Source organism: Drosophila persimilis, unplaced genomic scaffold, assembly GCF_003286085.1.
Source record: "Drosophila persimilis strain 14011-0111.01,24,50 unplaced genomic scaffold, DperRS2 tig00000191-arrow-pilon, whole genome shotgun sequence".
Classification (NCBI taxonomy): Eukaryota; Metazoa; Arthropoda; class Insecta; order Diptera; family Drosophilidae; genus Drosophila; species Drosophila persimilis.
The window spans coordinates 12,801,320-12,826,380 of record NW_020825298.1 but is presented as its reverse complement, the minus strand read 5'-3'; the positions used below and the strand labels follow the sequence as shown (position 1 = coordinate 12,826,380).

General features: G+C 44.6%; 4 protein-coding genes across 8 annotated transcripts; 2 read left to right on the top strand and 2 right to left on the bottom strand.

The window, feature by feature from the left end:
• Nucleotides 1-3,699: 3,699 nt before the first annotated feature.
• Nucleotides 3,700-7,275, top strand: LOC6589016. The gene is made up of 2 exons (XM_026989097.1): nucleotides 3,700-7,041; nucleotides 7,104-7,275. The coding sequence occupies exon 1, from the start codon at nucleotides 3,783-3,785 to the stop codon at nucleotides 6,654-6,656; it is 2,874 nt and encodes a 957-aa protein (XP_026844898.1). The 5' UTR covers nucleotides 3,700-3,782; the 3' UTR covers nucleotides 6,657-7,041; nucleotides 7,104-7,275.
• LOC6589017 (translocation protein SEC62) lies at nucleotides 7,215-11,077 on the bottom strand. Of its 3 annotated transcripts, none has more exons than XM_026989098.1 (4): nucleotides 10,969-11,077; nucleotides 9,124-9,915; nucleotides 8,784-9,064; nucleotides 7,215-8,061 (listed from the first exon to the last, which is right to left on the bottom strand). In XM_026989098.1, the coding sequence occupies exons 1-4, from the start codon at nucleotides 11,002-11,004 to the stop codon at nucleotides 7,968-7,970; spliced, it is 1,203 nt and encodes a 400-aa protein (XP_026844899.1). In that variant the 5' UTR covers nucleotides 11,005-11,077; the 3' UTR covers nucleotides 7,215-7,967. The 3 variants fall into 3 exon arrangements, with proteins under 3 accessions (XP_026844899.1, XP_002014436.1, XP_026844900.1); XM_002014400.2 differs by lacking the exon at nucleotides 10,969-11,077 and adding an exon at nucleotides 10,112-10,260; XM_026989099.1 differs by lacking the exon at nucleotides 7,215-8,061 and having other exon boundaries at nucleotides 8,584-9,064; nucleotides 10,969-11,076.
• Nucleotides 11,078-12,481: 1,404 nt separating this feature from the next.
• LOC6589018 (putative oxidoreductase GLYR1 homolog) lies at nucleotides 12,482-16,823 on the bottom strand. Of its 2 annotated transcripts, none has more exons than XM_026989094.1 (9): nucleotides 16,630-16,823; nucleotides 16,130-16,166; nucleotides 15,608-15,690; nucleotides 14,644-15,523; nucleotides 14,474-14,584; nucleotides 14,136-14,406; nucleotides 13,960-14,049; nucleotides 13,798-13,887; nucleotides 12,482-13,726 (listed from the first exon to the last, which is right to left on the bottom strand). In XM_026989094.1, exons 1-9 carry the CDS (start codon nucleotides 16,707-16,709, stop codon nucleotides 13,527-13,529), a joined length of 1,842 nt encoding a protein of 613 aa, XP_026844895.1. In that variant the 5' UTR covers nucleotides 16,710-16,823; the 3' UTR covers nucleotides 12,482-13,526. The 2 variants fall into 2 exon arrangements, with proteins under 2 accessions (XP_026844895.1, XP_026844896.1); XM_026989095.1 differs by having other exon boundaries at nucleotides 13,960-14,046.
• Nucleotides 16,824-18,685: 1,862 nt separating this feature from the next.
• LOC6589019 (putative ATP-dependent RNA helicase SoYb) lies at nucleotides 18,686-24,809 on the top strand. 2 transcript variants are annotated; one of them, XM_026988540.1, is made up of 5 exons: nucleotides 18,686-19,243; nucleotides 19,310-19,356; nucleotides 20,238-22,555; nucleotides 22,618-23,013; nucleotides 23,083-24,809. In XM_026988540.1, the coding sequence occupies exons 2-5, from the start codon at nucleotides 19,338-19,340 to the stop codon at nucleotides 24,679-24,681; spliced, it is 4,332 nt and encodes a 1,443-aa protein (XP_026844341.1). In that variant the 5' UTR covers nucleotides 18,686-19,243; nucleotides 19,310-19,337; the 3' UTR covers nucleotides 24,682-24,809. The 2 variants fall into 2 exon arrangements, with proteins under 2 accessions (XP_026844341.1, XP_002014438.1); XM_002014402.2 differs by having other exon boundaries at nucleotides 22,618-24,809.
• The last annotated feature ends 252 nt before the right edge of the window (nucleotides 24,810-25,061 follow it).

The window sequence follows — 25,061 nt, the reverse complement described above, 5'->3', positions numbered from 1 at the left end:
AATAAACCGCAACAGCAGCAATTTGCGTCGGTTGTTAGTTTGGAGAGTTGCTTAAATTTACATGGACAGGGCGCACACATGACTAGACATGCGATCTATGGACAATGGGGTGGGGGGTAGGGGGTATGGGGTGTGGCGTATGTGTTCACGTTGGACCCTGCGCCATAACTGAATAAAACCATTTTTAAACAATTACCTTTAGGAGTGCTTTTATGAGCGCGGAAGTTGCGGACCAGCCGGAAAAAAACCAAACTAGCCCTCGCAGGGAACTCTCTAAAAAAATGGCCAGAGCAATATTTGGCTTCCATTAGCTGCGTTTTATGGACTCCCCAGCGATCCTCTACGTTAACAGTTATTCAAGAGGTCGTGAGGTAAGTTCTCCACTACCTTCGTCCTCTCAGATCGAAGACTGGGGCTGGTCTTTGCCTGAAATCAATCAAATTCAATCTAGGACATAATTTCGTGACATACATGAAGTCACGAGCAGACCTTTGATTTCTGCAGCCCCAGGCACATGTGCAATCCTTGTGCAATGTGCAAACATCAGGACCAAGTTTTTCCGTTTCTCCGTTTTTCCGTTTTTCTGTTGCAACTTGCAAGGCTCAAAGTGTTCAAAGGAATCATAAGTCAGGCCCGTGAGTGCTCAGACGTGAGTTGCCTCGGCAATCAGATGAACTCCTGCCGGTTTCATAATTGTGACCGAAGGGTGTTTGGGGCTTTTATTTGTTGAGTGCTTTTCAAGGTTGTCGCTGCATTCGGAGATCCGGCGAGCTCTCCCGACAGCGCTTTCCACTTATCTCGGACAAAAAATGCAGCACCGAAACTGCAGTGTAGCATAAAATGGCAAAATACAAATAAATAAGTAAATAAAAAAAAATATAGATTGCCAGGAGACCAACATCCACGCCCCGAGGCAAGGTTACGCATGCGTGCCGCAACAGTTCCCGCCCACTGGCACTGCCTACCACCAGACACATACCCATCACGCTGAGTGCGGTGGCATGCTTGTCTGCTGGCTGCTGGCTGCCACTTCTAACCCTCCGACTTGAATTATGAAATGTGAAAATTGTGTTAAATAAGTAAACAGAGGATGCGTTTGTGCAACATTCACACACGGGGCCGCCCCCCAATCCCCTCCTGTGCCACCGACCACAGACACGCTCAAGTCACGTATCCACGAACTGACTTTCACATTTCATGGCAGCCCAACCGCCCAGCAGAGTAGAAAAAAAGCCATTTAGGCAACTCCCTCAACACCCATGCCCCCGCCCTCCCCACGCGAAACCCCACTCACACCCTATCCGCCACCCAACCCCAAAGTACGCTCAACGAGCAGCTGTCCCTTCAGTCAGAGCCATGCAGCAGTTGCAATATTTGATCTAAAATATGTATGGGCGGCGGAAATTGTTTTTGTGTTAAATGGCGGAAGCAACGGGATTGTAATTAAAATTTGCTTTAAACTTAATGGAAAGTATTTAATATACAATTGGAATTTCCCCACGCCCCCCTCCAGCACCCACTGGAGCAGCAGGCCTGACTTTGACAGCGGACGAATGGAATTGCTCCTCCGGAATGTGGCCAAGGTTCTGATGAAATAGTATCTGCTCATGACCGCCCCCAGTCGGAGTGGATGTAGTAGTAGTAGTACTGTACGACCACGAACCCAGTTGTATGGCAAATTAAATAGTTGCCAGTATCTGTTGGAGTATCTGTTCTGGATAACTTGTACATTTCATTACCTTTGATCTGGGAAGGAGTGCGAGCATATTCCCGTCGCCCAATGAGTGGCTGGAGCCCGGCAAACATTCAATGGCCACCTAAAATATGCAACGAATTTTCTGGACGACTCCAGCTGCATGCGAAATATTCTTTCCGCCTGCACGCCCCAACCCTGACTCCATCCGACCCCAATAAACCCGTTTTGCATGCGTACGAGTATGTGCATGCCTCAAATAGTTGCCACACATTAAATTTCCGGACCACCATCCGTTCTTTAAATGCAGAAGGATGTGCAATAAACGCCAACTAAAAGGCACGCCAAAAAATTACAAAAATTAAAAAACGAAGCAAAGAAACGCAGGAGAGCAGGAAAGAGAAGCGGAGGCAACGAAGAGGAAATTCCATGGCAAAGGAAAATGCCGAAAATGAAATGACGCTAAAAGTATCGCAATAAAAATGCATTAAAATGCCTTTACCAGGGGAGTATATAATTTTGTTGCTCCCTCGTGTACGTCGTCCTGGTCGTAGCCGGAGTCGGAGTCGCAGCCGCAGTCGTAGTCGGAGTCAGAGTCAGAGCCGTATGCGTTGTCCCCAACTGTATTTCAATACAATCTATGGCGAACAATTAGGCGCCGATTCGAATTTATTCCGTATTCGGGGGGCTGCAGACGTCTGGGAATAATATTTTTATGGCCAATGGCGCGTATAAATCCCGGACAGCTGGCATGTAATTCAAAATGGCCAGAGGAACGTGCAATACATACTAAGTTCCGCCAGCTACGGGGTAACGACTGCTCTATAATTTATAGTTTCGCTTGATTTGAGTACATAAATTTCCTGCCAAACGCCTTAACTGTGCAACGCCTTTGGATGCGCTGATCAATAGCCGAAGATGCAGAATATTTCGTGAGTCGTCTGGGCCAATGCGCTTTTAATGTGTTTATTGACTTTGCAAGCGACGGGGAAATGGCCAGGCCAATGCCAGGCTGAAACGGAGAGAGTCCGAGAGATGAGGCCAATCAATCAAGTGCCATCTAGTTAATTAATCCTGATAGTGCCGAAGGTAAGAAGTGTGTGCTTGTGTGTGGCTCTGTCTTGAATCTCATTGTTAATATTTATCGCAGGGAAAAATGAAAATAAATTCCATGGATTCCGTATATTCAGTATATTCCAAGGCAGAATATGTCAATAAATGCATGCAGAGTCCGAGTACATGTGTGCTTTGCACTCCCAGCCACACCAGTAACTGCATATTAAACATGAAATTTCACTTAGACTGGCATGCAACTAATCTGCGTAGGAAGTGGGCGAGTGTGCAAGTACATTTATATTTAATTCGAGTACAATATACTGCAGTGTAGCTGCTGCTGTTGCTGTAGCATTCGAGGCATTCGAAGGACGCAGCCAGTCCAAGAGTTTGTGCCTTAATGAAGAGTTGTTCAAGTCGGACAATAGCTCAAAAAATGCAATACTCGATTGCATATGTGTACACACTAGTAAATTAAAAATGCAATTGAAATTTAATTAAATTCCCTAATCCGGTGAGCGTAAGAAACACGTACGTACACACACACACACATGCATATTTATGCACAATCGCAGCCATGCGGCAAGAGGAAAGTTCAATTACGGCCAACCCAAACAAAGCCAAGTTAATTTGAAGCCCGACTGGGTTGAATAACTTGGCTACAGTTTAATTAGGGAATAGTAATGGGAATATTTCGAGGACCAACACAGATAGAAGCTTCGATAACGAATGAATGAGTAGATTGGGTTACTTTTGTTGTGACATGGTAGGCGAAAATCAGGTATATGAACGATTAAAAGATACGGTTCGTTGGGCTCTTCAGTCACGTTCTGTGCAATTTTTGTATCGGTCTGGGTTTTCTGTCAAATCTAGAAGAGGAAACGTAGAAAAACGGAAACTAAATAATTCAATTCAAAATTTTCGATCACCGACACATACAACCCTTCAGATAGTTCGACTCAAATGGGTAGCACTGACAAATCTGCCTTGTTCAACACTGGATAATACTTTGAAGAGTCATCGCAGCTTTCATTTTATGATTCGCTTCTATAAATTTTACACGCTTTTTCTGAAAACTATGGACAACGACACCAAAAAAACTATCAAAGAGTGGTGCGTTTGCGAGAAGTTGCCGAGAGCAGTGCTGCACATTCCGTTGGACTGCAACCGCCGCTGCGATTTGTGCGGACTGGAGCGGCGTCCTAAAACCGATCCCAGCTCCAGCGACGAAGAGGAGTACGCCGCCAACCTACGGCAGAAGATGCTTCTAGAGCGACGACGTGCCGAGGAGGCGCTCCAAAGTGGTGTCCGCCTCAAGGTGCCTAAGCGAGCCAAGAAGCCATGTTCAGTGCAGAACTGCAAGAAGAATTGCCTCAAGTGCGGGGGAATGGCCAAGCCAGGAGCCGAGAAGAAGCCTTTAGCCGGGTACTTTCCAACTCCCAAAGAAGACGTACCGAAGTGGCGTCTTGGGCTACAAACTTGGGCTACAGATCGCGAAACTTCAGTTGCGAAACCAACTGCAGCGCCACCATCATCGTCTTCGTCTCTGAAGTCTTTGCAACTCGCATTCGAGTCCATGTGGGAGCCTTTGCCCAGGGACCTCACAACCCGGGTGGACGGAAAACGTTTGGTCATTCCCCTGAAGACACCCATCACGGATCCATCTGGCGGGGCAATCTCCAAGCGAAACATGAGCTTCGCGTCACGTTTGCGCGCTGGCACCAGCCGCCCGCTGCCACCCCTGTCAAAAGTGGTGGCCTCAATTATGGCTGAACAAGAGGCAGACAAGGGCCGTGAAAAAGGTGGCGGATTAGGTGACGATTCGATTGAGGCCGAGAACCAAATGGAAAGCCAGTTTTGCCCCTTTGACTCCTACGAGGGGCCGTCGGAGGATGCACTTGTCGTAGACAGTGCCCGCATCATGCTGCAGACCCCCATGGCGCTGAACACGAAGATCGATCGACATCTGCTCCCCCTATTGCTCGTCTCTTCTGACTTGCAAGAGGGCGCTTCCGCCGCGGACTCGAAGCAAATGTATATGAAACCATCCTCGCTCTTACGTGATGACTCTAAAGATATCAACAACGGGCAGCCCATCGCCCCGAAAGCATTCAAGTTATTAGACTTTGAAGAGAAAGAAGTAAAAGCAGAAAAGAAGAGCGATCCTTTGGTGGAGAAGACATTTACAAAGTCTTTTGTGGATCAAGTCGAACAAATGATGAAATCCCTGAGCCTGTCCAGTCCTGAACCTAATGAAGATTGCGCTGCAGAGAACGAAGAACTGAAGTCCGAGTCCGAGTCCGAGTCGGAGTCGGAGTCCAATGGATCAGCTAACCCACCTGACAAGGATGTATCTAATGAACGTGTAATTTCCTCAAATAAATCTCAGACCGATGCAAAGTATTCAAAAGTCTTATCAAAAAAATTGAACAGCACCCACGGCTTGCATGAACCCGCCAATAGGGTGTGCAGGACAGCCGGTATGAAGCGGGAGGGCGCAAAGCCAATGGCTAGTGGGATGTCTCCGGTATGGAAATCAAAGTTAGGAGCAGAGTCCGCATCATCGGTGTGCGACAAATGCGGACATCACCGAAACGATGGCGATGCTGCTATGCCAAATAAGAATTCCAGAGCAAAGATTGTCAAGCAGACACCTAAAAAAGAACCCAAGGAATTTGTAGGCCCCTATCGTAGTACTAGCAAGATCGCAATGCCAGCCAAGAAAATCTGTCAAGTCTCTAAAGAGCTGTTCGGCAAACAGCCATCTAACTCATTGAGAGTTCCAGATAAGACTGGTAAACTCTATAGAACTTTTCACTGTTGTCCCAGAACTAATTTAGCTAAGCAAAAATTGAATCGGGAAGGCCTTAAGCCGACCTGCACCAAAGAGATGATAGAATATAAGCCCGATTCTCTTGTTAGTAATCATTCGATCACACCAATGAAATCCGAAGGAGACTTTGAAGACTCTTCTCAGACAGTACCAAACCCGGTTTCTAAAGCCGCATCAGACCAGAGGCTTCTAAGATATATCTCATCAGAAGGCAGCAATCTTGAAGAGGAATTTCACAAAACACCCCATGCATACCTACCTATAGACGGAAGGACTATACAACCGCATATGTTGTCGCATAGCTGCATGAAGACAGAAGTCTCCATCCATTGGCGACGAATCCACACCTTGGAAACAGTTTCCCATGTCTGTGGAGAGATTCTCAAGCCTAAGATGGCTTCACACAGATGCACTGTAATGGAAAGTCTCAAGAAGATCACCTTGTCGGATCAACCTGCTGCCAGTACGGCGATCTATGAGTTCCGCATGCCTGACATAGATTCCAATGCGTTCGAAAAGTCCGGAATGGCTAGCCCTCCGCTAAACATAAACGAAACCCACAGGCGAAATGAAGATGGGAACAAGAGTGGGTGTGAGACACCTGTAGCTCACTCGCCAACACCAAGGCACAAGGATCTCTTCTTAAGGAAAATGATGCGGAAGCCCAGTCCGCCCATTTGTCCCGTTCCTTCAATAAAATACATTAGACGAAAGATAAGAAAACAAGAGGGTCTGAGACAGTATGATGTTTCGGAATTATCATTTATGCGAAATACGGAGAACCTGGTGCAACACAAGGAATCTGCAGGAGTGGTGCATCATGATGAGAAACGAATGACTCCTTTTCGGTATGAAAATATCCCATCGAAGGCCGACCATCTTGAGGTGAAGCTAGGGAGACGAATCCGGAGGGAGCATTCGCTGGAACGCAGATTCAATATGCTCGTAAAGCCCAAGTCCAATCCTCCAGAGACGAAGTCGGAGCAAGAAAACCGGAGAGAATATTTGCTGAAGGTGAAACTTGAAGAGATGATGACAAAGCCAATTCAGCTGCTGACTCCGCATGAAGAAACATAAAAGCTGGGATCCACGTCGATTTCTCCATAGCTCTTAAAAATTAGTTGCCAGAAAAGTAGAATGTTCCAAATAAGTTTGTTGATTGAGGGACCACACAAAGAACTAGAGAGGTTTCTTCAAAGACGTTAATGTCTCGCTTAGGAGTTTTGTTTGTTGTCCCAGTTTAGTTTTCTTGTTCCATCGTTTCTATTTTCACAAAACACTAGCCTTGAATACGACTCGATGCTTCGCTTTTTTGCAGTACAGATCTGCAAGCCATAGAAGAATGCAATCAACAGAATATCCCATTCGGGTGCGTTATCGCAATCCCGTGGCGGCTTTCATTAGCGGACTCGCGAGCTTGGCCTATTGGATGGTTTACTGGTTGGCCTATTTCATAATTTATGTGAGTATGAAGCAGAGACTGGGTCCGGTCCGAACATTGACACTCTGAAATCGATGTTGCAGCTTTCCGGATGTGCTATTATCTTGGGCCTGGTCTGGCCACGACACGCGTGGCGAGTGCTAAACTCCGTGCTGAAGCAGGAACGACACATGGAAAGACAGTTCAAAGACGAATTATGAGTTGTATGTATATTTTTTAATAAAACGTTCGAGCAAGAACTACAAAACGCTCAAATACTCGTGTCTCTCACATCAGATCAGATCAGAATTGCCTAGCTTTATTTATATAATAGTTAATTGCGTGTTACACTACTAATTTCATTTATGTAGATGTTAGTTCTGCTTTAATTACATTTAAAGTAAATATTTATGCACATCAATATGTACTTGTGTGTACTCGTTAATATTATTATCAATTGCAATTGTTGCTTGCACTCAACTAAATAAGGCCGCCTTGCCCGGTGCTCCTTTGTATACATTTACATAATTGTAAGTCAAAACAAAAATAATAATTGGCTAAAACAGTTTCGAAACTTGTGTACTGGCTGCCAGCTAATAACAGAAACTCGGCTACACAATACGCAATATGTACTCAACTGCAGCCAAAAACAAAAACAACATTCTTGTGTTGAAACTTAAAGTGACGATCAGAGAGAGACCCGGCTGATGCCGTATAATAAAATTGAGACTATCAAATGGAAACTCACGATCAAAGACCCGGGGACTCGTGCCGTGGAGGTCAGATCCGATGTTTCACTTTACTTGGAATATACTCGCAGACATGCACGCAAAGAGGGGCGTGCATGAGTATGGGTGTGTTGATGTGTGTATGTACTTGATGTGTGATTCTTGTTCTGTCTTATCAATTAGCTAGATGTGATTTGGAGCATTAACTATAAATCTACATATTAAGATTTAATTCCATTCTTAGTTGCCAGCAACGTTTTGCACCTCACTCGAACTAATTATTTCGTAATCTTTGCTGGAGCTCTCCGAATCCGACTCCGAGTTGCGTGGTGTTCTGAAAGGGAAAACAGATGCGATCAGTAAGTAGTTCAGCAGACAAAGTGTACGCTACTGAGAAAGGCCACATTTTGAAAACTCTTATTGACAAGGATAAGTGTAAAAAGTGTAAAAATGATGCAAAAATAATAAAATTGGAGAACTTACTCAGCTTAGCGAAAGGGTAATCTTGAGCATGGACCTCCCCACACCTAAATGACCACAAACCATGAATTCTGTTAGAGCTCCACCAAGGGAGCAAGGGGTACGACGATTCGATTTCAGCAGCGGCATGAAACCAACTCTTCTTTACTTTACAAGTAAATGTGAGGGAATGAAGTTAATGAATTGATCGATTTTAATAAATAATAAATATGCAAATCCTGAGAACCATCTACCATTACCATTGCCATTACCATTCAGGCTTCACTTATCTGAAATCACATGTATTTACAAATGGCATGCTCTAGAAAAAAAGACTACATGGATAATGTAATGAACGCGATCTAAGCATATCAAACAAAAAAGATTAATGCAATAATTGAAATTATACAGTAATATTTATTAAGGAACAAAAGTATACAGTTATGAGCTAACTTTAATGCATGTAGTTTGCGCAATTTGTTTTTTTATGAAGGAAACAAACACAAAAAAAACCCGAAAACGTCATCACAATCATAAATAATAAATTCGAGCAACACATCAAGATTCCTTGTCAATAAAAAGCGGACCCCAGCTTACCCAGCTTTGGACTCCTCGGGCTGAGCCTGCGGCTCCTCGTCGTCTTCGTACTCGTCGGCCCCAACTTTGCGACGTTTGCGAACCTCCAGGTCAGCATCGTGCTCTTTAATAAGCTCAATTTTCTCTGGCTCTAAAGTGGAGACCTCCGCCTCATCGGCGTCCCCATCCGCATCCACAGCTGTATCCTCGGCGTCACTGTCCTTTTCCTTTTTCTTTGCCTTTGATTTAGATTTCTTGTCGGTCTTAGAGGATGAGTTGGCAGCATCGCTTCCGTAATTGCTCTGTTTACAGTATATTAAATTTGAGTTTTAATTAAGATTCTTTTTTGCAAGGCACGTACCTCATAAAGGGGCCAGAAGGAGGCGAAGAAACCCACATCCTCGGTCAAGTTGGGGAAGATCCAGAAATGCAATTTACCACCAGTCAAAGCCCAGACTATGGTGAACACGATTAAGCGCACCACAGTCAGAGCCAGAATGAAAACAAGGAAGCCTGCCGCGGCTATGGAGAGATAGTAGACGCCCTTGCGCAGCAGTGGCGGCCAGAGGGGGAAAAGACAGATGCCCACGGCGCCCAGGAGGAGGATGAAGCCGAATATCCAATAGTGTAGTGGTATGGGATCGTAGATCCAAACATACGCCTCAGAACCGTCAACAAAGATTTGCTCCGGATGCATATCCAGGCGTATCTTACGCTTCTTCTTCTCCTTCTTATCTTTCTCAGCGGTCACTGAGGGACCATCGCCATTGCCGCTGTCAGCTTCCAGATCGGTGTCCTTCTTATCGTCCTTTGGTTTTTCCTTTTCCTTGATCTCTCCCTTTTTCTCAGCAGATTTGCCCCGTATCTCGTCCAGCGTAACGGGCACCTTTTTGGCGCGGTGGAAAAACTTATGCTCCAGCATAACGTCCATGAATTCCACGGCCTGCTCACGGGTTGTGAAGAGTGGATTGTTACCTTCGGTAAATTTAGATTTCATCAGAGCATCCAGGGCCTTGCTCGAGGTGAAGTACTCGACAACGTGGCTTAAGAACTTGGTTTTCTTTGTCTTGACATTCTTCTTCAGCCACTTGGCCACGTTCTTCTCGTCCTTCGATGGCTTCTCCACCTTCTGTTGTCCGGGCTCGGCATATTCCTAAAACAAAATTGATGTCAATGTATGTACACATGTAATTCACCAGCTCACTTTCCCATGCTACGATCGACGTAGCACAGGCAAATATAGGCCACGACACAAATTTAGTTCCCGTCACACTCAAGCACTCTCATCTGCTCCAAGTGGTTCTGGCCTACAAATGAATGTTAACAGACCCCAACCCCCGCCTTAATACCATGCCATCGTCGAAGATCTCCTGCTCCTCCTCCTCCTCCTCCGCATCTCCAACAATTCGCTCATCCTCGCTCATTTCCACGGACACTATTATTATTTAACTCGCAAATAAAGTAAACTTATCAAGCACTATAACCCGTCTCTCAGCCAGAAAATGTTTTTCTTAGCTGTGACGTGTTGCAATCGCTGCGAGGGTCTAGAAAGTATTGAATCTTAGCAACGCTTAGTGTCTGGTCAAACGAGTCTCGATCACAACATCAACACAAACGCACACAAATATACATACTACATGTACCCATTGAAACTTTCCCCAACAACAACAACAGCTGATAAGTGGGAGCACCTGACAAGTGTGGGTAATTCAGATAGAGAGAGAGAGAGAGAGAGAGAGAGAGAGAGCGAGATCAGCTTACAAGTATAGCTTACAAATTTACGGTTAGCAGCAGTGTTGCCACCAGGTGGATAACAAGCGCACAGCTGTTTATTTGCACATCAGGAAAAAAAGAGGAACGGAATGTCACCAAATATATTAAACTCCAATATTCTGTTCAGCAGGGGGTGCAGTGGTGCGGGGAAAGTTAATTATAGCCGGCTGCATGCGGGCTGACACGAGGAAAGGACGCACACATATGTGTGGCTGTGAGTGCATAGAACTTAACCCCTGCATATGAAGAACTACAGATTAGATGTGACATATGATCGCACATCCCACTGACCACGTAATTGTTTTAAATTAATGTTTACCCGTTTGCAAAATCAAAACAACAACCAAAAACAGCACGCCAATTGAACTGTGGCTACCACACACACACACACACACATTGGCCAAGACGCAGATTGGTCTTGGCCAGCACTTACATCTTTGCGACGACGCGTACGTTTCTTCTCCGACATAGTGGCTCAGGTAATCCCAATTACTGCTTTCAAATCAATTGTTTATAAGAAATTATTAAAATTTTGACACTATCTCTGCCACACATGCACGACAGCCAGTGTGACCGCGGGTTTATCGTTAAAATATACCGTCCGACCCTCAGAAATATACCAAAATACACCGTCTCATAAAAAAATATACCGTAAATATAATGACGAATTCAAGTTCTATATTCCTCGTTTTTGATATTCCTTCGAATTTTACTAGCTAGATAAAACATTTTGCCATGCCCACGTAGTTTTATAAGATTTATAAATCAATTTTTTACTTAAATGGCTTATTCTAAATACTTGCTTTTAGTTAGTTCTGCACATAATCTTAGGCCATTGATTTAGGCCGTTGCTTCTTTTGAATTTTGACTAAAACAAGGCTTAAACAAAATAGATCAACAAAAAAACAGTCTCAATCTTGCTGGTATTTGAAGACGTTATGCGTGTATAGCCGTTGTATACCCTATTTCGTTAATTTAATATGAAGATCCTGTTTTCCGAATTGTTTTTAAAACGTTATTTATAAAGAAATGATCTCAAATTAATATGTTTTAGGCATATTCTCAATTCTATAATTCTATAAAATCAATTTCCAGGGTATGCAAAATGTTGCAATCCGCGCCATGTTGCGGGACAGTGCTGCTCGTTCTCTGGGCACATGAGTCTAGCCCATACAAATTAAATGTTGCCAGCCGCATACGACATTGTTGCGATGAAGGAGGGAAAAAAGAGAGCAAATATCCCACCAAACGGCTACCAAAATTCAAAAAAATTCTCAAAAATGGCTAACCAAAAATAAAAAAAAACGAAAAATGAAAAAAGATAACCCAAACGTATCAAATTTTGTGGTTTTTATTTAAGAATTAAGAAAATTTAAGAACAATTTAATTCTTTATTTAAATTGTAAAAACACCAACCCATTGAGTGGAAAAAAGAGAACGCTCTGTGTAAGTTTTGTTCAATTTTAAGGAACTGTTTTGGTACTTACATACTTAATTTGAATTTTCCCTCTTTTGGTTTTGTTTACTACTTTAGAATGTTTTACAATGCTACCTTATTTGAAGTTCCACTAAACTGCGTACAACTGTTACGGTATGCCATCCACTTGTGTTTCCAGTTAATCCGAGATAATTCAATTTAAGATACAACCCAGGATCCAAAATGTTGGAGACATTACTTGCCAGTCATTAAAACATCTGCATTTTCTTACATCGATTACTATTAAAATTATGTTTTATTAATCTTTGTTTTACAACAAAATACAGACTAAATAATAAGTAAAATATATTTATTTATTATATATTCTTATTATTATTAATATTGACCCTGGCCAGTGGTGGCGCTCAAAGTTTACGCTATTTTGTTTGAATTTTCCGTTTATGGGGAGCTACTGTTTATTATGTTATGTTTCAGTTTTATTCATATTATAAAGGAGACAACTATCTACTAAACTGTCGTTGGCCCACGCCCATGCGCGGTATTTATTACTCTTTCGCTTACTATTTATTCTATGACAAAATTTAAAATGTGTTGCTTGTGCCGGGTGCGTGTACATTTAAACCAAAGGGTTATGTTTTACAAAAAATATATTGTTAAAATGATTGGATAAATGCATAAATAAGTAGTTAAAAATGGTTGGCTGCAGAGGGGACTATCCTTCAGCCGGGTTCGGTTCGGTATACTACAGTCAAAAATTTGTGTGATTTCAAGTATTTTTGTACAATTTATTCGCATGTGGTGTTTCTATACATTTACAATTATGTATGCATTACTTTATTCTTATGTGGGAAGCAACATGCACATACATAACATCGAAAAACAAGCGCCCTAAAATACAGATTGCTTCTTTCCTTGGGGTTTCGTTTCATTCATTGCTGGGGCAACGCGCGCATAGCCAGCACGCGGTCCAAAAAACCAAGTCAAAAAATACAACGAAAACATTAAAAAAGTATATAATGCACAACTTATGGATGTGGTCCGCCTGTAAAAATTTAAGTGGCCAAAGGTATGTCTGTTCGTGTAATCGTATGCTCCTCTTGATCTGCCACTTGTTGATTCCTGCTTAGCCTGTTCCCCAGCCGGCCCCTTCATCATGCAATGGCATTGACCTAGTTCTGGCTCTGCCCAGGTGTGGAGTGCATGCACGCCACTACCTTGATTGGGTCGGATTTTTTCTTTAAGCTTTGATCTGCATAGCAGTAACCCTATTTTTGTATGTGGGAGGATATTAATGGTTAGGATAACGTTGCAAATGACAATAGCAATAGAAAAAGCGGTTAATTGCTCTATCATTTCATTTGAAAAAGCTACAACAATTATCCGCATACAAATATGCATTGATATTGCATATCGAACGTCTTTGTCAGTATAGTATGTGAGTCTGTGGGTGAGCATGTTTTGCGTCAATGTCTACGTGCTGTAAGTTCTGTTCGGTGTTCGGTTTAAACTAAATGATAAAGTATAGTTTAAATTGTAGCTGTGTTAACTAAATGTTAAAATCTGGATCTTACGAATACGGCGCTCGAATCGTGTTCGCTGTAGCCCAAGCGCTTGGTGTGCTTGAACACCTCGTTCGTAATGCTCGTGACAGGCATCGACTGATCCAGATTCTCTGCCATATTCAGCACTAGACGCAAATCCCGTTGCATGTGACTTAAAGGCTGCTGAGGATTGAAGTCGCCCTTTGCCATTTCTGGAAGAGTGTAACAAACATAACATGCGACATTAACATAAAAGTACGTGAAAATAGTGGTATTTACATACCCTTGCCCTTAGCCAGCAGCAGTGGGGATTTCATTGAAGTCAAGTCGAAAATGTCTATGATATCGTTTAACGAAATGGAAAAACGATCAGCTGCAAATAAATGTAATGGAAACGAAACAGGTTATCCAATGGCCCAGTCGATGGCTTCAGTTCTAGACGTACCCAATGCTAACGCCTCTGCAAGTCCTACCAGGCTCACAGCCTGAATGGTCTGCAAAATCAGGTTCACTTTACAGGCATTACCGACATCTGCTGGGGAACAATGGACAAACTTAATATAGCGCTCAATTCACACTCGAAGGTAGAGTACCGATAAGACGGTGGGATTCTTTACTTACTCCCCAAAAAGAAGGTGTTCTTCGCTATGGTCTTGAAGCAGGAGTGACACTCTTCAAATACCGTACGATCGCCGCCTGCCAGTATGATGAGCATACCATCGGCTGCCTCCTGACGCGAGCCATGGATTTGTGCCTCCAGGTATCGCCCATTGCACTGCTTGATTCCCTCTCCAATGTCCAGGGAGGTGTCTGGATCTACGGTGGACATTTCCACGTACGCCTTATTGCGCAGATCTTTTAGCTGCAGTACGCCGCAGTTCCCAAAAACGAGCTGAAAGCGTGTACAAAGAGCATTTCATTTAGCTCAATAGAAATTAGCCATACAATTTCCAACTCACATCCTTGGCGCCTTTGGGGTCCGATACACAGCAGAAGATAATGTCGGCCGCCTCAACCACATCCATGGGAGTGTCTTTAACTTCGGCACCGGCTTCGACAAATGGCTGACACTGATCAAAATAATTGATAAGAACATTCAAGAGCATTAGCAGCACGTGTGAACACTCACCTTGTCGATAGTGCGGTTCCAGACCACAACCTTGTGCCCTGTGTATATCAAATCCTTAACTATAGTCGAGCCCATCATGCCCAGTCCAAGGAAGCCAAAGGTCAACTCCGACGGCACAATGTCGCGATCGGCCAATGTATTGGAGCGCGAATTCATGTCGATGGCCTGAGTCTCGGGCCGCGTCACCACTGGACGATCCAGCAAGGCGATCGCGTTGGGTGCACGCTTCGCAGCTAATGATGCCAACAGATCATCTACCTCAACACGACGGCGGGCAGTAGGGGAGGACGAACTTGCCCCATCAAAATTGCCAGGTGTAGCGCCTCCCGATACGACGCGCTTGCCTCGTTTAGCGTTCGGTAATCCACTTGTATTTGCCCCAGTGGGCGTTTGATGAGCAGAGATGCGCCGTTTCTGTGCGGATTTTGTGGTGGAAGCCTTTGCCGCCTTGGTCGCGGATACAGCAGAAACAGGCTTGGCTTTGGGTGTCCGTTTTGCCGGGGATTTTGCTGTCGCTGGCGTCGCAGCAGTTACGGTAGGTGAGGCTGAAGAATCTGCATTGTTTTCCCCTTCCACCGCTTCGGACACGTCTGGACTGCCGACTACGTGGACGACTACACCGTTGTTGGCATCGGCATCAGCGTCCACAGCGTTCTCATCACTATCGACGGCATCCCGAATCTTATCAAAATCAGCCTCGGTGGCATGATTGGGCACACCACAGCTCTCGTTTATCTGGTCGTCCACCTCGGCCGGATCGTCAATGTATTTGTCGATGTCTGCCATGGCATGCCGAAAGGCAGCAGGCTTGCTTACTTTGGCCAGTTCCTCCTTCCAGGGTCCCTCGAAAGGTTTGATATTGTTCTCCTCGATCCATGCACTGAGGATTGAATATGAGAGTATTCCCTCATTAGCTTAGCTCAGATACTCGTGATTAACTCGAGTGTTTCTTGACGCTACTTACAAATTTCTCGATCCAAAGAAGAAAACACACTTGGTATTCGCACGGCGCTGCTGGGTGAGCAGATCCAGAGGGGGCTCTACAATCTAATGAAAAGATGGTCATTATTACCCCGAATTATGGACTTACTGTGCGTCTGCAGAAGCTCTAAGAAATTCTGAGATGCATTCATCTTTTCACGAGCGTCACTTGCAAAAGATATAAATATTTAGCCCACACGCGCGTCGTCTGCTCCCTTCGTATACACATGTAGATACATTTTCTCGCTGTGAGTGCTTGGGGCTGTACATAATGAAAGCTAGTCTCCGATTTGATAGCAACCAGTGCTGTGTTCCATACGAAACAAATATCAAGCCACTAACAAAGCGGGTGCAAGTGCGTTATGACGTTGACAGCGGCAGCGGGAGCAACAGCAGCGGCAGAGAGGCGGCCGTGCTGCATAAAAAAGTACAGTCGAAAACAAACACAGCGGCAGTGGCAGAGGCAGAAGCAGCGACGGCGACGCGGCGTAAACATTCCGCTTACCATGCCTGGCCACGGTGTGAAGCCCTTCATTTTGGCCCTGTAAAAATATTAATATATTAGAAATACACATTTATTAATGATACAAGCACGCAAATATCTATTAGGTTTATTTTCACTCAGCTACAGCTACAAAAAGAGCGCGCGCGCGAAAAAAGCGCCAACGCAGCGACGTCGACGTCGCTCTGGCGGCAGAGACCATCGCAGTAGCATAAACCACACAATTACATATATAAATTGTTTTTACGCCTGCAGCGACTTCAGGGGTAATCAGAATCAAAATTTTCCGACTTGCGTGGCTTGTCAAACATGCGCTAATTGCCTTTTTTACGCACACTTCACTTTTTTTGGAGCGCTAACCGAGCGACCATTGAGGTTATGTATTTGGTGTTGCTTTTTGTTCACACGAATATGTTGGTTTTTTTTATATCATAGACACATTGTTTATTGTTAAAAACATCACAAATTTCTCTTCTGGACAGGAAGGATGGCACTCAGCTTACCATATCAAATCCTTGGGTTTGTAAATAAATTTTTCTGTCGTGTCGCCGCCCGATAGCGACATTTTTTTGTTCTTCGACATTATAGTGTCTAGGCGTATATTGAACTTGGTTATCTTGCTGCTTTTAAATGACGGCGCACAAACTAATTATTTTCTATGCAAATTATTTCTTTGCACAAGTATATTTCTTAATTTATAAATATAACTTCAATTTTCTCAATTTTTCTTCCGTCTTCCTATTTTTTTTCTTTGTATGATGCGCTGCCAGGGTTGCCAGCGGACTTATCGATAAGTCATAGATTAAGCCACTTAACCCCCTCTTTTTAAACAGTTGAACAAAAAAACTTGAGCTAAACAGCGAAAAAAATGCTGCTTGGGAATCTTCTTGTAGCTCCATGGCATCATTATATCTTTCCCCTGAACTGCGCTAAAATTCTTCTAGATTCATAATTTTCGTGGAGAGTATTAGTACCCACTAGTCGACAATGGGTTAATCGTTGTGTCAATGATCAGAAATCATAGTCCGCGATTTTAATATTCGGTTGAATATTATTATTTAGCTAGGACCCTTATCCCCGAATACATAACGTCAATCAACTTATGAGTCAATTTTCTACAATATTGGCAATTTTAAATCCTTCTTTTATTTGATTGTGTCTAAACTAAGGTTTAAGCACAAAGGTCAAAGCATAAAACGTACGAAATTTAACGCCATTGTTGCTGTTCAACAGGTAACCGCTAAGAGTATGGGCATATTTATACCCTTTTTCATTTAATTAACATTCAAATTCTGTTTTCCGAGCTTATTTGAAACATTCCTTTTGAGATATTCTCAGATTGGCATGTTTTAGACCTATTTATAGACATGATTATTTTCTTGTACATATATCTTGATCCCGATATCTATTTTTGGTCTCTGTGAGAATAATATAATCTGCAAAATGTTTTTGAAATAGATTTAGAACAGAGACTGACTAGTTTCTGCATATATTGCAGCTTGAGATAACAAACATTTCCTCAATTCTATAATATCCTTTTCCCCAGGGTATTCAGAATGTTGCTCATCGCGCGCCATGTTGCGGTACAGTGCTGCTGTTATTTCGATAAGTGTTGCTTGCAACAAACTGCCTATACAAATGGGATGTTGTTGTCAGTGTGCTGTAATGAAAAATCCCGCCACGAAAAATAGAGCAAATCCCATACTGAAATATACCGTAAATATTATTAAATATATTATATTATTAATATTATTCATATTCCTCGTTTTTGAATAAACAGAATATTGAATATTACTAGCTAAATGGTAGCCTAACCCCTGAATACATAATTTCATCCAATTTATGAATCAATTTATGAGCTAAGAACTCCCTTTTATTGGATTGTGTCTCAAAAACGGTTAAAGCATGAAATTTCCTTCAATTTATGGATAATTTCTCTACAAGATGAGCTAATTTTAAGAACCCACTTTTGTTGGATTGTGTCTCAAAAACGGTTTGAGCAAGAAAGGTTAAAGCATAAAAAGTAATTGCGCTGCAGCAGCGGCCATTTTTGTATAGTGCTGTAAAGCAAGGCTGCACTTTGGTTCGCTGTGAATGCTGGTTCATTTTGTGTTGAGTTAACACACTTTCCACTAAATAAATACTATTTTAGCTATAATATGATTTACACGAATATGTTTATTTTATTGAATATGTTTTTAAATTATTCTTAGTCAATTTTTACTTTCATGTTCAGACATGTTGATGGAACTAGATCAACTAGTTCTTCAGCAGCGTACTCATTTTAACGGATACCTTATACCCTTTCCAACATTTCATCTCTTCCGTTAATGTATATAATTATTGCAGTTTCTGCTCATTATATTTATACTCACTGATTTTGTATGAGCAAGGTTATCATTTTTCCAATTTGAATCCAATATATGTGAAAATCCAGTACAAATTAAAATGAAAATGGGCGCAAATATGAACATGCTCATAGAGGTAAACACATACTCGTATATGTATGTGTTGCGCTAGTTGACGCGGGAAGCTCAGATCAGATTATCGATCATTCTAATTCCATAATCCATTCTACGACGGGAAAAACCGACTCGCTCCTTGTCAAAATATTAAGTACATGCAGAATAATATGTGCATATGTCACAAGTGTGGTTCTAGGGTTCTTAATGCACTTTTTAAATAACATCAACCTGTTGATCAATTGTTGGCGCTCGTGTATGTCACCAGGATGGCGATGGCGGCCTAGTGTAGTGGGTTTTTTTGTATAGTTCAAAATATATACATACATATATGCATCTCCATACATACGTAAATGTGCGAGGTCTGTGAAAAAAGAATGCTGCTTAGATTCACGCTGGAGTGTGTGACTCGTATTTCGAATTTGCCTCGAAATTTGTTTACATTAAATCGCTGACTCTTCATCAATACTCCCGTTACATGTCAATGTGTGTGTTCTTTTTCGTGTTCGTGTTTGTGATGTGTAGTTTTCAGCGCTTGCTTGTGGAACATTGGAAGCTCTTCCAGTAATTCTGGGATTTCAGCTCATTTGGATATTGAATTTGCAGCGCAGCGGAAACAACGCTCTTCTCCACAATCTTTCTCGCATCTTTGAAGGTTAAAATGAAATCAACTTCATTTAATTGCGATCGTATTAATATCCTATTGTTATTTTTTTTGCAGTTTTTCAACGTTGATTTCACCAAACGGGATGTTTAACGGCAACTTAAGTGAGTAGAATTTCCCCTTTTATTTTCTACATTAACAAATTTGCTGTGGATTATGCGCCTGAATAGGCTTATTTGATTGATGTTGCATACTAATAAAGCACCCTCGACGGTTGCTGATCGACTTATTTGCATATTCTGTGGTTCGCTTGACAATTTACCCATTTTAGTAGAGATTTTTTACGAGATAATACAATAATATCCGTTTTTTGTGAGGGTGAGGCCGATACAACCAGTGAGGGTTGGAAGAAGCCTATCGGGTGTAGCCGCTTATTGCCTTAACTCTATTGTTCTCTGTCGTTCTCTTCATCATATGAAATAGTGAAATTAAGTGAAGTTTATCCATACGCATACCACTCCTCTTTAAATTGCCACTGCGAAATTTCTGGTCAGTGGGTTCTCGGCTGACAAAAGTGTTTATAAAACAACAACTTGGAGTACGCCTGATTGCTGAAGCACTGGCGCGCCACTTGGTCCCCCAAGGACCTGCGGGGTGGGGGTCCTTGGGTCGTCCGGTAGACCTAGTGCAACGCAAACAAATAGCATTCGACACAAGCACCTCCTTGGTGCGCCTTAGTTGCGGCTTAGGCAGAAGTTTGCTTTGTTCAGCCATTCGGAGGCTCCAACTGCCACTGCAGTGCTTACACTTTCTGCTGTCCTTTTCTGCTCCTTTCCGTGCTGCAACATTACGAGTAATTAGCCAACTTACTCCGGTACTCTCGTTTAGAAAATCAACATAGTTTCTAAATTGCAGAAATGTCCACATGCGGGACTGCCCGAATTGTACTCTAGTGCTCCGAAAATTTACGCACGCCTTAAGTTTAAGATGAATTTGTAATTTTGTTGTTTAAGAGAAAACTTGTAAATAATTGAACAATTTTTAGGCAAGCTGGAGGAGAACCCCCGTTGCCAGGGCAATCGGATTCTGATCACTCACTATGTCAGCCCCCAACAGTTCTGGTACATCAGTGCCAAGGATGTGGAGGCTTGCAGTGCGCTAGTGCGACAAATGGAGCTGCAACTGCTCGAACACTGCAGGCCCGTGAACCAACGAACGTCCTACTGTGAGTTCCTGGAGGTAATTGTGCGGTACATGCTAGGAAGTCCCCCGAAGCTGCTCCGTGGCGTCATTCGGAAGCGCAAGGGAGAGGAGTACCTGGTGTTTGCCCTGGACTATGGCTTTACCATTAACTGCACAGCCAGAGATCTGTGGTTGTTGCCCGAAAACCTAAACAAAAAATTCTATGACGTTCAAATGGGAGGAGTGGCGTTCATTACGCCCTATAATGGAAGCACCTGGACGAAGGCTGCACTAAGCGTCTTTGGTCAGAAGCTGGAGGAGGCCCACCTGTTATTCCTCGACATTAAATATCAGGGGCCCATGAACGAGAATTTTGGAACATTATGGATAAATTCGAACGGCCAAAGCGCCCAAGCTGTGGATGCAGTCGTCTATCTGGAGGAGCGACAATATGGACGCAGAGAGAACAGCAGCAACATGCCTCCCTACCTCGATCCCTTGTCCTTTGACTTGGCGGATATCAACGACGTGGAGCTCAAGGCAGGGTTGCGTGCCACAAAAATAATTCAGCTAGTGGCGGCCGCTCCTCCCTTGGCCATCGAACAGAACCGCGCTGACTGCTCCAAAGCCCTGTCCAACACGGAAGTTCGAGTGGAGAGGAATCCATTCAGACAGACCTCAACAAGCAATCAAAACTACCAAAAGAGACGAAGTCAGCAGTGTCCCTCCAAGGATCCCATGAAGCTGGATAGACTTTTGCAGCTGCGCAGCGAACAGCCCATACCGGACGCGGCCCGGCGTCTGAGCAAGGTCAGCGGCTTAGACGGCAACTCTGTCCAAACGGCTCTCATCAGCGAATCGAGCCAAAAGGAAAACCTAGAGGAGAACGTGGAAAAAAGAAATCAAATGGAGGCACCCGGGAAACTCGGCAATGAATCACCCGATAGAGCAGGACCACAACTGGCCAGCCTGGCAGATCGATTAAAGGTGCTCAAGCTGACGAGCCGTCCCTCGATGAGTGAAGGTTCTCCTGGCAGATATTCTGGATTGTTGGCTAGTCAGGAAACCATCCATACGAATAACCAACGGAGCGAGCCCTCAGAGCCAAGAAGTAGTTCCTTGACTGCCTCACCTTCAGCACAGGACATGGTCACGCGCATTCTGTTTAAGGGAGATGCCACAGCTGGGAAAGCCGAAGGAGCTCAGCCGAAACTATTTCAGAGGATAAACATCTCATTGGCCAGCAGGGTGTTGACCCACAGCTATCAGCCATCAGTGTCAGTGGACGTCGCCCGGAACTTGAGCGAGGCATCGCTCGGGAAGGAGATTGAGAGCGTCTTGCAGAAGCTGAACTACCGGACTCCTTTGTCCACGCAATGCTTTGCCTGGCCACACCTCATGAAGGGCAACTCCCTGCTGCTGGTGAATGCCTCGGGCACAGGTCGCTCCTGGTGCTATCTCCCGGGGCTCTGCTCGTTGGTGATGCGCTCCATGGAAGCAGATGGAGAAAGTTTCAAGAGAGGGCCAGTGGCCGTATTGCTTACCGAATCCTCGGTCAACGCCAAGATGCTGGCCAACCACTGTTCTCTTCTGATGCAGGACTTCCAAACTCCATTCTTCAAAGTGGTTAACACCCACGACCAATCCGAGGTCGATGTGGTCTCCATGCTGCTCGGCTCGTGTGGCGTCCTGGTGTCCACACTTGCAAATCTGAATGCCCTGATGGACTATAAACGCAAGGGCCTACCCCTCTTTGATCCAGCGTATCTGAAACACGTAGTCCTGGACGACTACGATCGCATGCAGCTGGCTGCTCCACATCTCCTGAACGATGTTATTAATCGGTTGCGCCGTTTGCTGCCTTCGAAAATTCAGCTCGTTCTGGTGGCCCAGCACTGGCATGAGCAGGCGTTTCAGAAGCTGCTCCAATGGACCCCGACTAATCTGCTGATCTTTGGGGACTTCCTTGAGGCGTCCATGTACGGGGGCGTGAATTTAACGATGTGTGTGGGACAGGCACAGAAAAAAGCCGCTCAGCTCCTAAAATTCTTGGCCTCGCAGACGCCGCCACAGAAGCGAACGATCATATTCTGCAACAGTCAAGAGGAGATGGTGCAATTGAGAAATGTTCTGGTCGGAGCTGGACATCAGTGCCTGACCATCTCGAAAGCCCACGCGCAGGTGAGTTATTCTGAAAGTTATTTGATTAACAAGCTAATTGACTAATTAATCTCTAATTGGAGGAACCACACGAACTGCTGCTGGTCTACGACGACAACCAACTGCAGCTGCGAGAGCGGAACAAAGAGCTACTCGTCCACTTTAGCCTCCCGGAATCGTGGTCGAAGTTCGCTCTGCGATTCCATGTTATGGCTGATCGGGTGCCGAACCGTTTGGCCGAGCCGCTGGCCCCGCCCTCCACCATTGCTTCCCACGTAATGCTGGATGAGAGCAACTCCCTGTATGGGCCCTCTTTGCTGAGGTTCCTCAATGTGCACGGACTCTCCACGGACAATTTGTCGGAGCAGCTGTCCTTTTTTCAGCCTAAGGGCGAGTGCACTCTGAGGCAGGAAATCGTGCGGCAGCACTTACTCAAGGCGGACGCACAGTCTTCGAGTAATCCTTGCCAGCAATCCGAGGCCCTCGTGCGGCAGCACTTACTCAAGGCGGACGCACAGTCTTCGAGTAATCCTTGCCAGCAATCCGAGGCCCTCGTGCGCTGCAGGCTCTGCAAGATCTACGACCCAGTTCACATGGCTCTCTGGCCCACAGAATACATGCTGGCAGGCACTACGGCGTGGGTGGAGGCGCCCTTTCCGGCCAGTCGGTGGATTGCGGAGGTGGAGCTGAGTGTGGGACCCAGCTCAAAGCAGCACCATCCAGTCCGCGTCTCCGACGTCTGCATCGTGCATCACCAGGGGCTCCACAAACGCGTCCGTGTCATGGACATTCCCACAGAACAATCGGTGATTGTGCAATTGATGGACCACGGCACGGAGCTGATGCAGATCAGACCCTGGCACCTTCTGGAGTGCGATGCGAAGTTTACAGCTCTACCACTCCTGGCCATGGATGTTAAGCTGTCCTGTGTGGAGCCTGCGGCAGGACAGGCAAGCTGGTCGCCGGAGTCCCTCAAGTGGGTGCACGATACGTTTCACGGTCTACAAGATGGACAACACATTCTGATAACCGTGGACTTCTCCATGCTCGACGTCGTCTACGTCAAGGAAATCGCCCTGATCGAGGAATGCCCCTCGCTGCGCACCAGTGTGTACAGATCTGTTCTTCGAAAGGAGTTGATCGCGCGTGGATTTGGCAAACTGGCGACAAAAAGCATCGATCAGGGTCCGCCGGCACCACTAACCTGCAGAGGCTTGGCTTCGATCAGCGAAAAAGTCAAGCCTCAGGTGAACAAAGAAGTTACGAAAACAGATATAAATGAAGACCAGGTGAAAGTAGCATTTGCAGATGCCAAGGACATCGTCACAATGGAAGCCAGCAGCAGCGCATTGAAGGAGCAGAACAAAACTCTGGAGAAAGCCGACTGCCCGAGTAATCCCCCAACGGTTGATCCAACTCTAGACGGATCTCAACGGACGTTCCTGGAGCTGCTAAGGGGAGAGTTAGCCAACGAGAATTCGTCAAGCGCAGAGACCCGTCGATTCCTGCAAAGCATTGTAGCTGGCGATGAAGGGGAGGGTTCCATGGCTCCCACAGAAACTGCAAAAGCAATCGAAAAACCAGAGCCGAGTCCAATTCGTTGCGTAGATGATGCATCACCAAGAACATCAGTGCAAGAGCCATCGAAGGATCAGGTGATGAAAGCCCTACAGTGTGCCAAGACAGTTGGGGAGACGACGGCCTGGCCTATGGTCAAGTGGCACCAGACCCTCAGCCAAATCGAACTCATTTTTGAGCAGAAGGTGTCGGAGTATGAACTGTTTGTTAGGGGGAACTTTCTGTCGTATTTTGTGTCGGAGACCTCGCCTCCCCAGAGGTGCTTTATGAATCTTCTGGGCGATGTGAGGATCGCTTCGGAAAAGCAGCACGGGTACTCCCTGCATGTGAAGCTGTCCAAAGTTGGCTCCCTGTTCTACTGGCCAACTCTTCTCAACTCGCTGTACACGCAGCAGCATAGCCATTGGTTGTCCTACGATGTGGAGCGAGCCAAGGAGCCGCCCTCACCCATGGGCCTGCTTCTGTGGGAGCGCCACATGCGCCACGTGTGCACCAACGTCGAATCGACTACGGAGGAAGATTCTGTCGATTCCGATCTATCAGACACGGCGGAATTCGATGATATATAAGAGATATCTCCTTCCTGTCTTTTATACACTTTATATTTGCATTGTAATTCTGAGGATACTACCAAGCCTGGTCACATACATATTCTATTATAATTATCACTAAATACAGATACAGCTTACAGATCAAATCAGCTTACTTCTAAGCTTAATGGCCTACCATTTACAGGAATATACCGAACATAGTTTATATACAAATGAAAAACAAATTAAACAGAATTTTGGCTTCTAAAAAAAAAAAGAAAACGAAAATTGAAACTGAAACGAATTCGTTGTAATTGGAAGAATCGGATGATCTAAACAGAACACAATAGTCGTTTAAACAACAAAAAAAGAAACATTAAATAAGTAGACTTCTTCAAGGTGCAAGTCTTTCAGTCTAG

Excerpts from the sequence above, each read along its gene's own strand:
- LOC6589018 (XM_026989094.1), bottom strand. The coding sequence starts at position 16,709 with ATGTCGAAGAACAAAAAAATGTCGCTATCGGGCGGCGACACGACAGAA. Across the intron at positions 15,524-15,607 it reads TTCTTTGGATCGAGAAATTT|TGCATGGATCGAGGAGAACA; the intron begins GTAAGTAGCGTC and ends TTCAATCCTCAG. Across the intron at positions 14,407-14,473 it reads ACCCCAAAGGCGCCAAGGAT|CTCGTTTTTGGGAACTGCGG; the intron begins GTGAGTTGGAAA and ends ACACGCTTTCAG.
- LOC6589016 (XM_026989097.1), top strand. The coding sequence starts at position 3,783 with ATGATTCGCTTCTATAAATTTTACACGCTTTTTCTGAAAACTATGGAC.
- LOC6589019 (XM_002014402.2), top strand. Across the intron at positions 22,556-22,617 it reads TCTCGAAAGCCCACGCGCAG|GAACCACACGAACTGCTGCT; the intron begins GTGAGTTATTCT and ends CTCTAATTGGAG.
- LOC6589017 (XM_002014400.2), bottom strand. The coding sequence starts at position 10,186 with ATGAGCGAGGATGAGCGAATTGTTGGAGATGCGGAGGAGGAGGAGGAG. Across the intron at positions 9,916-10,111 it reads AGATCTTCGACGATGGCATG|GAATATGCCGAGCCCGGACA; the intron begins GTATTAAGGCGG and ends ATTTTGTTTTAG. Across the intron at positions 9,065-9,123 it reads CCTTCTGGCCCCTTTATGAG|AGCAATTACGGAAGCGATGC; the intron begins GTACGTGCCTTG and ends TACTGTAAACAG.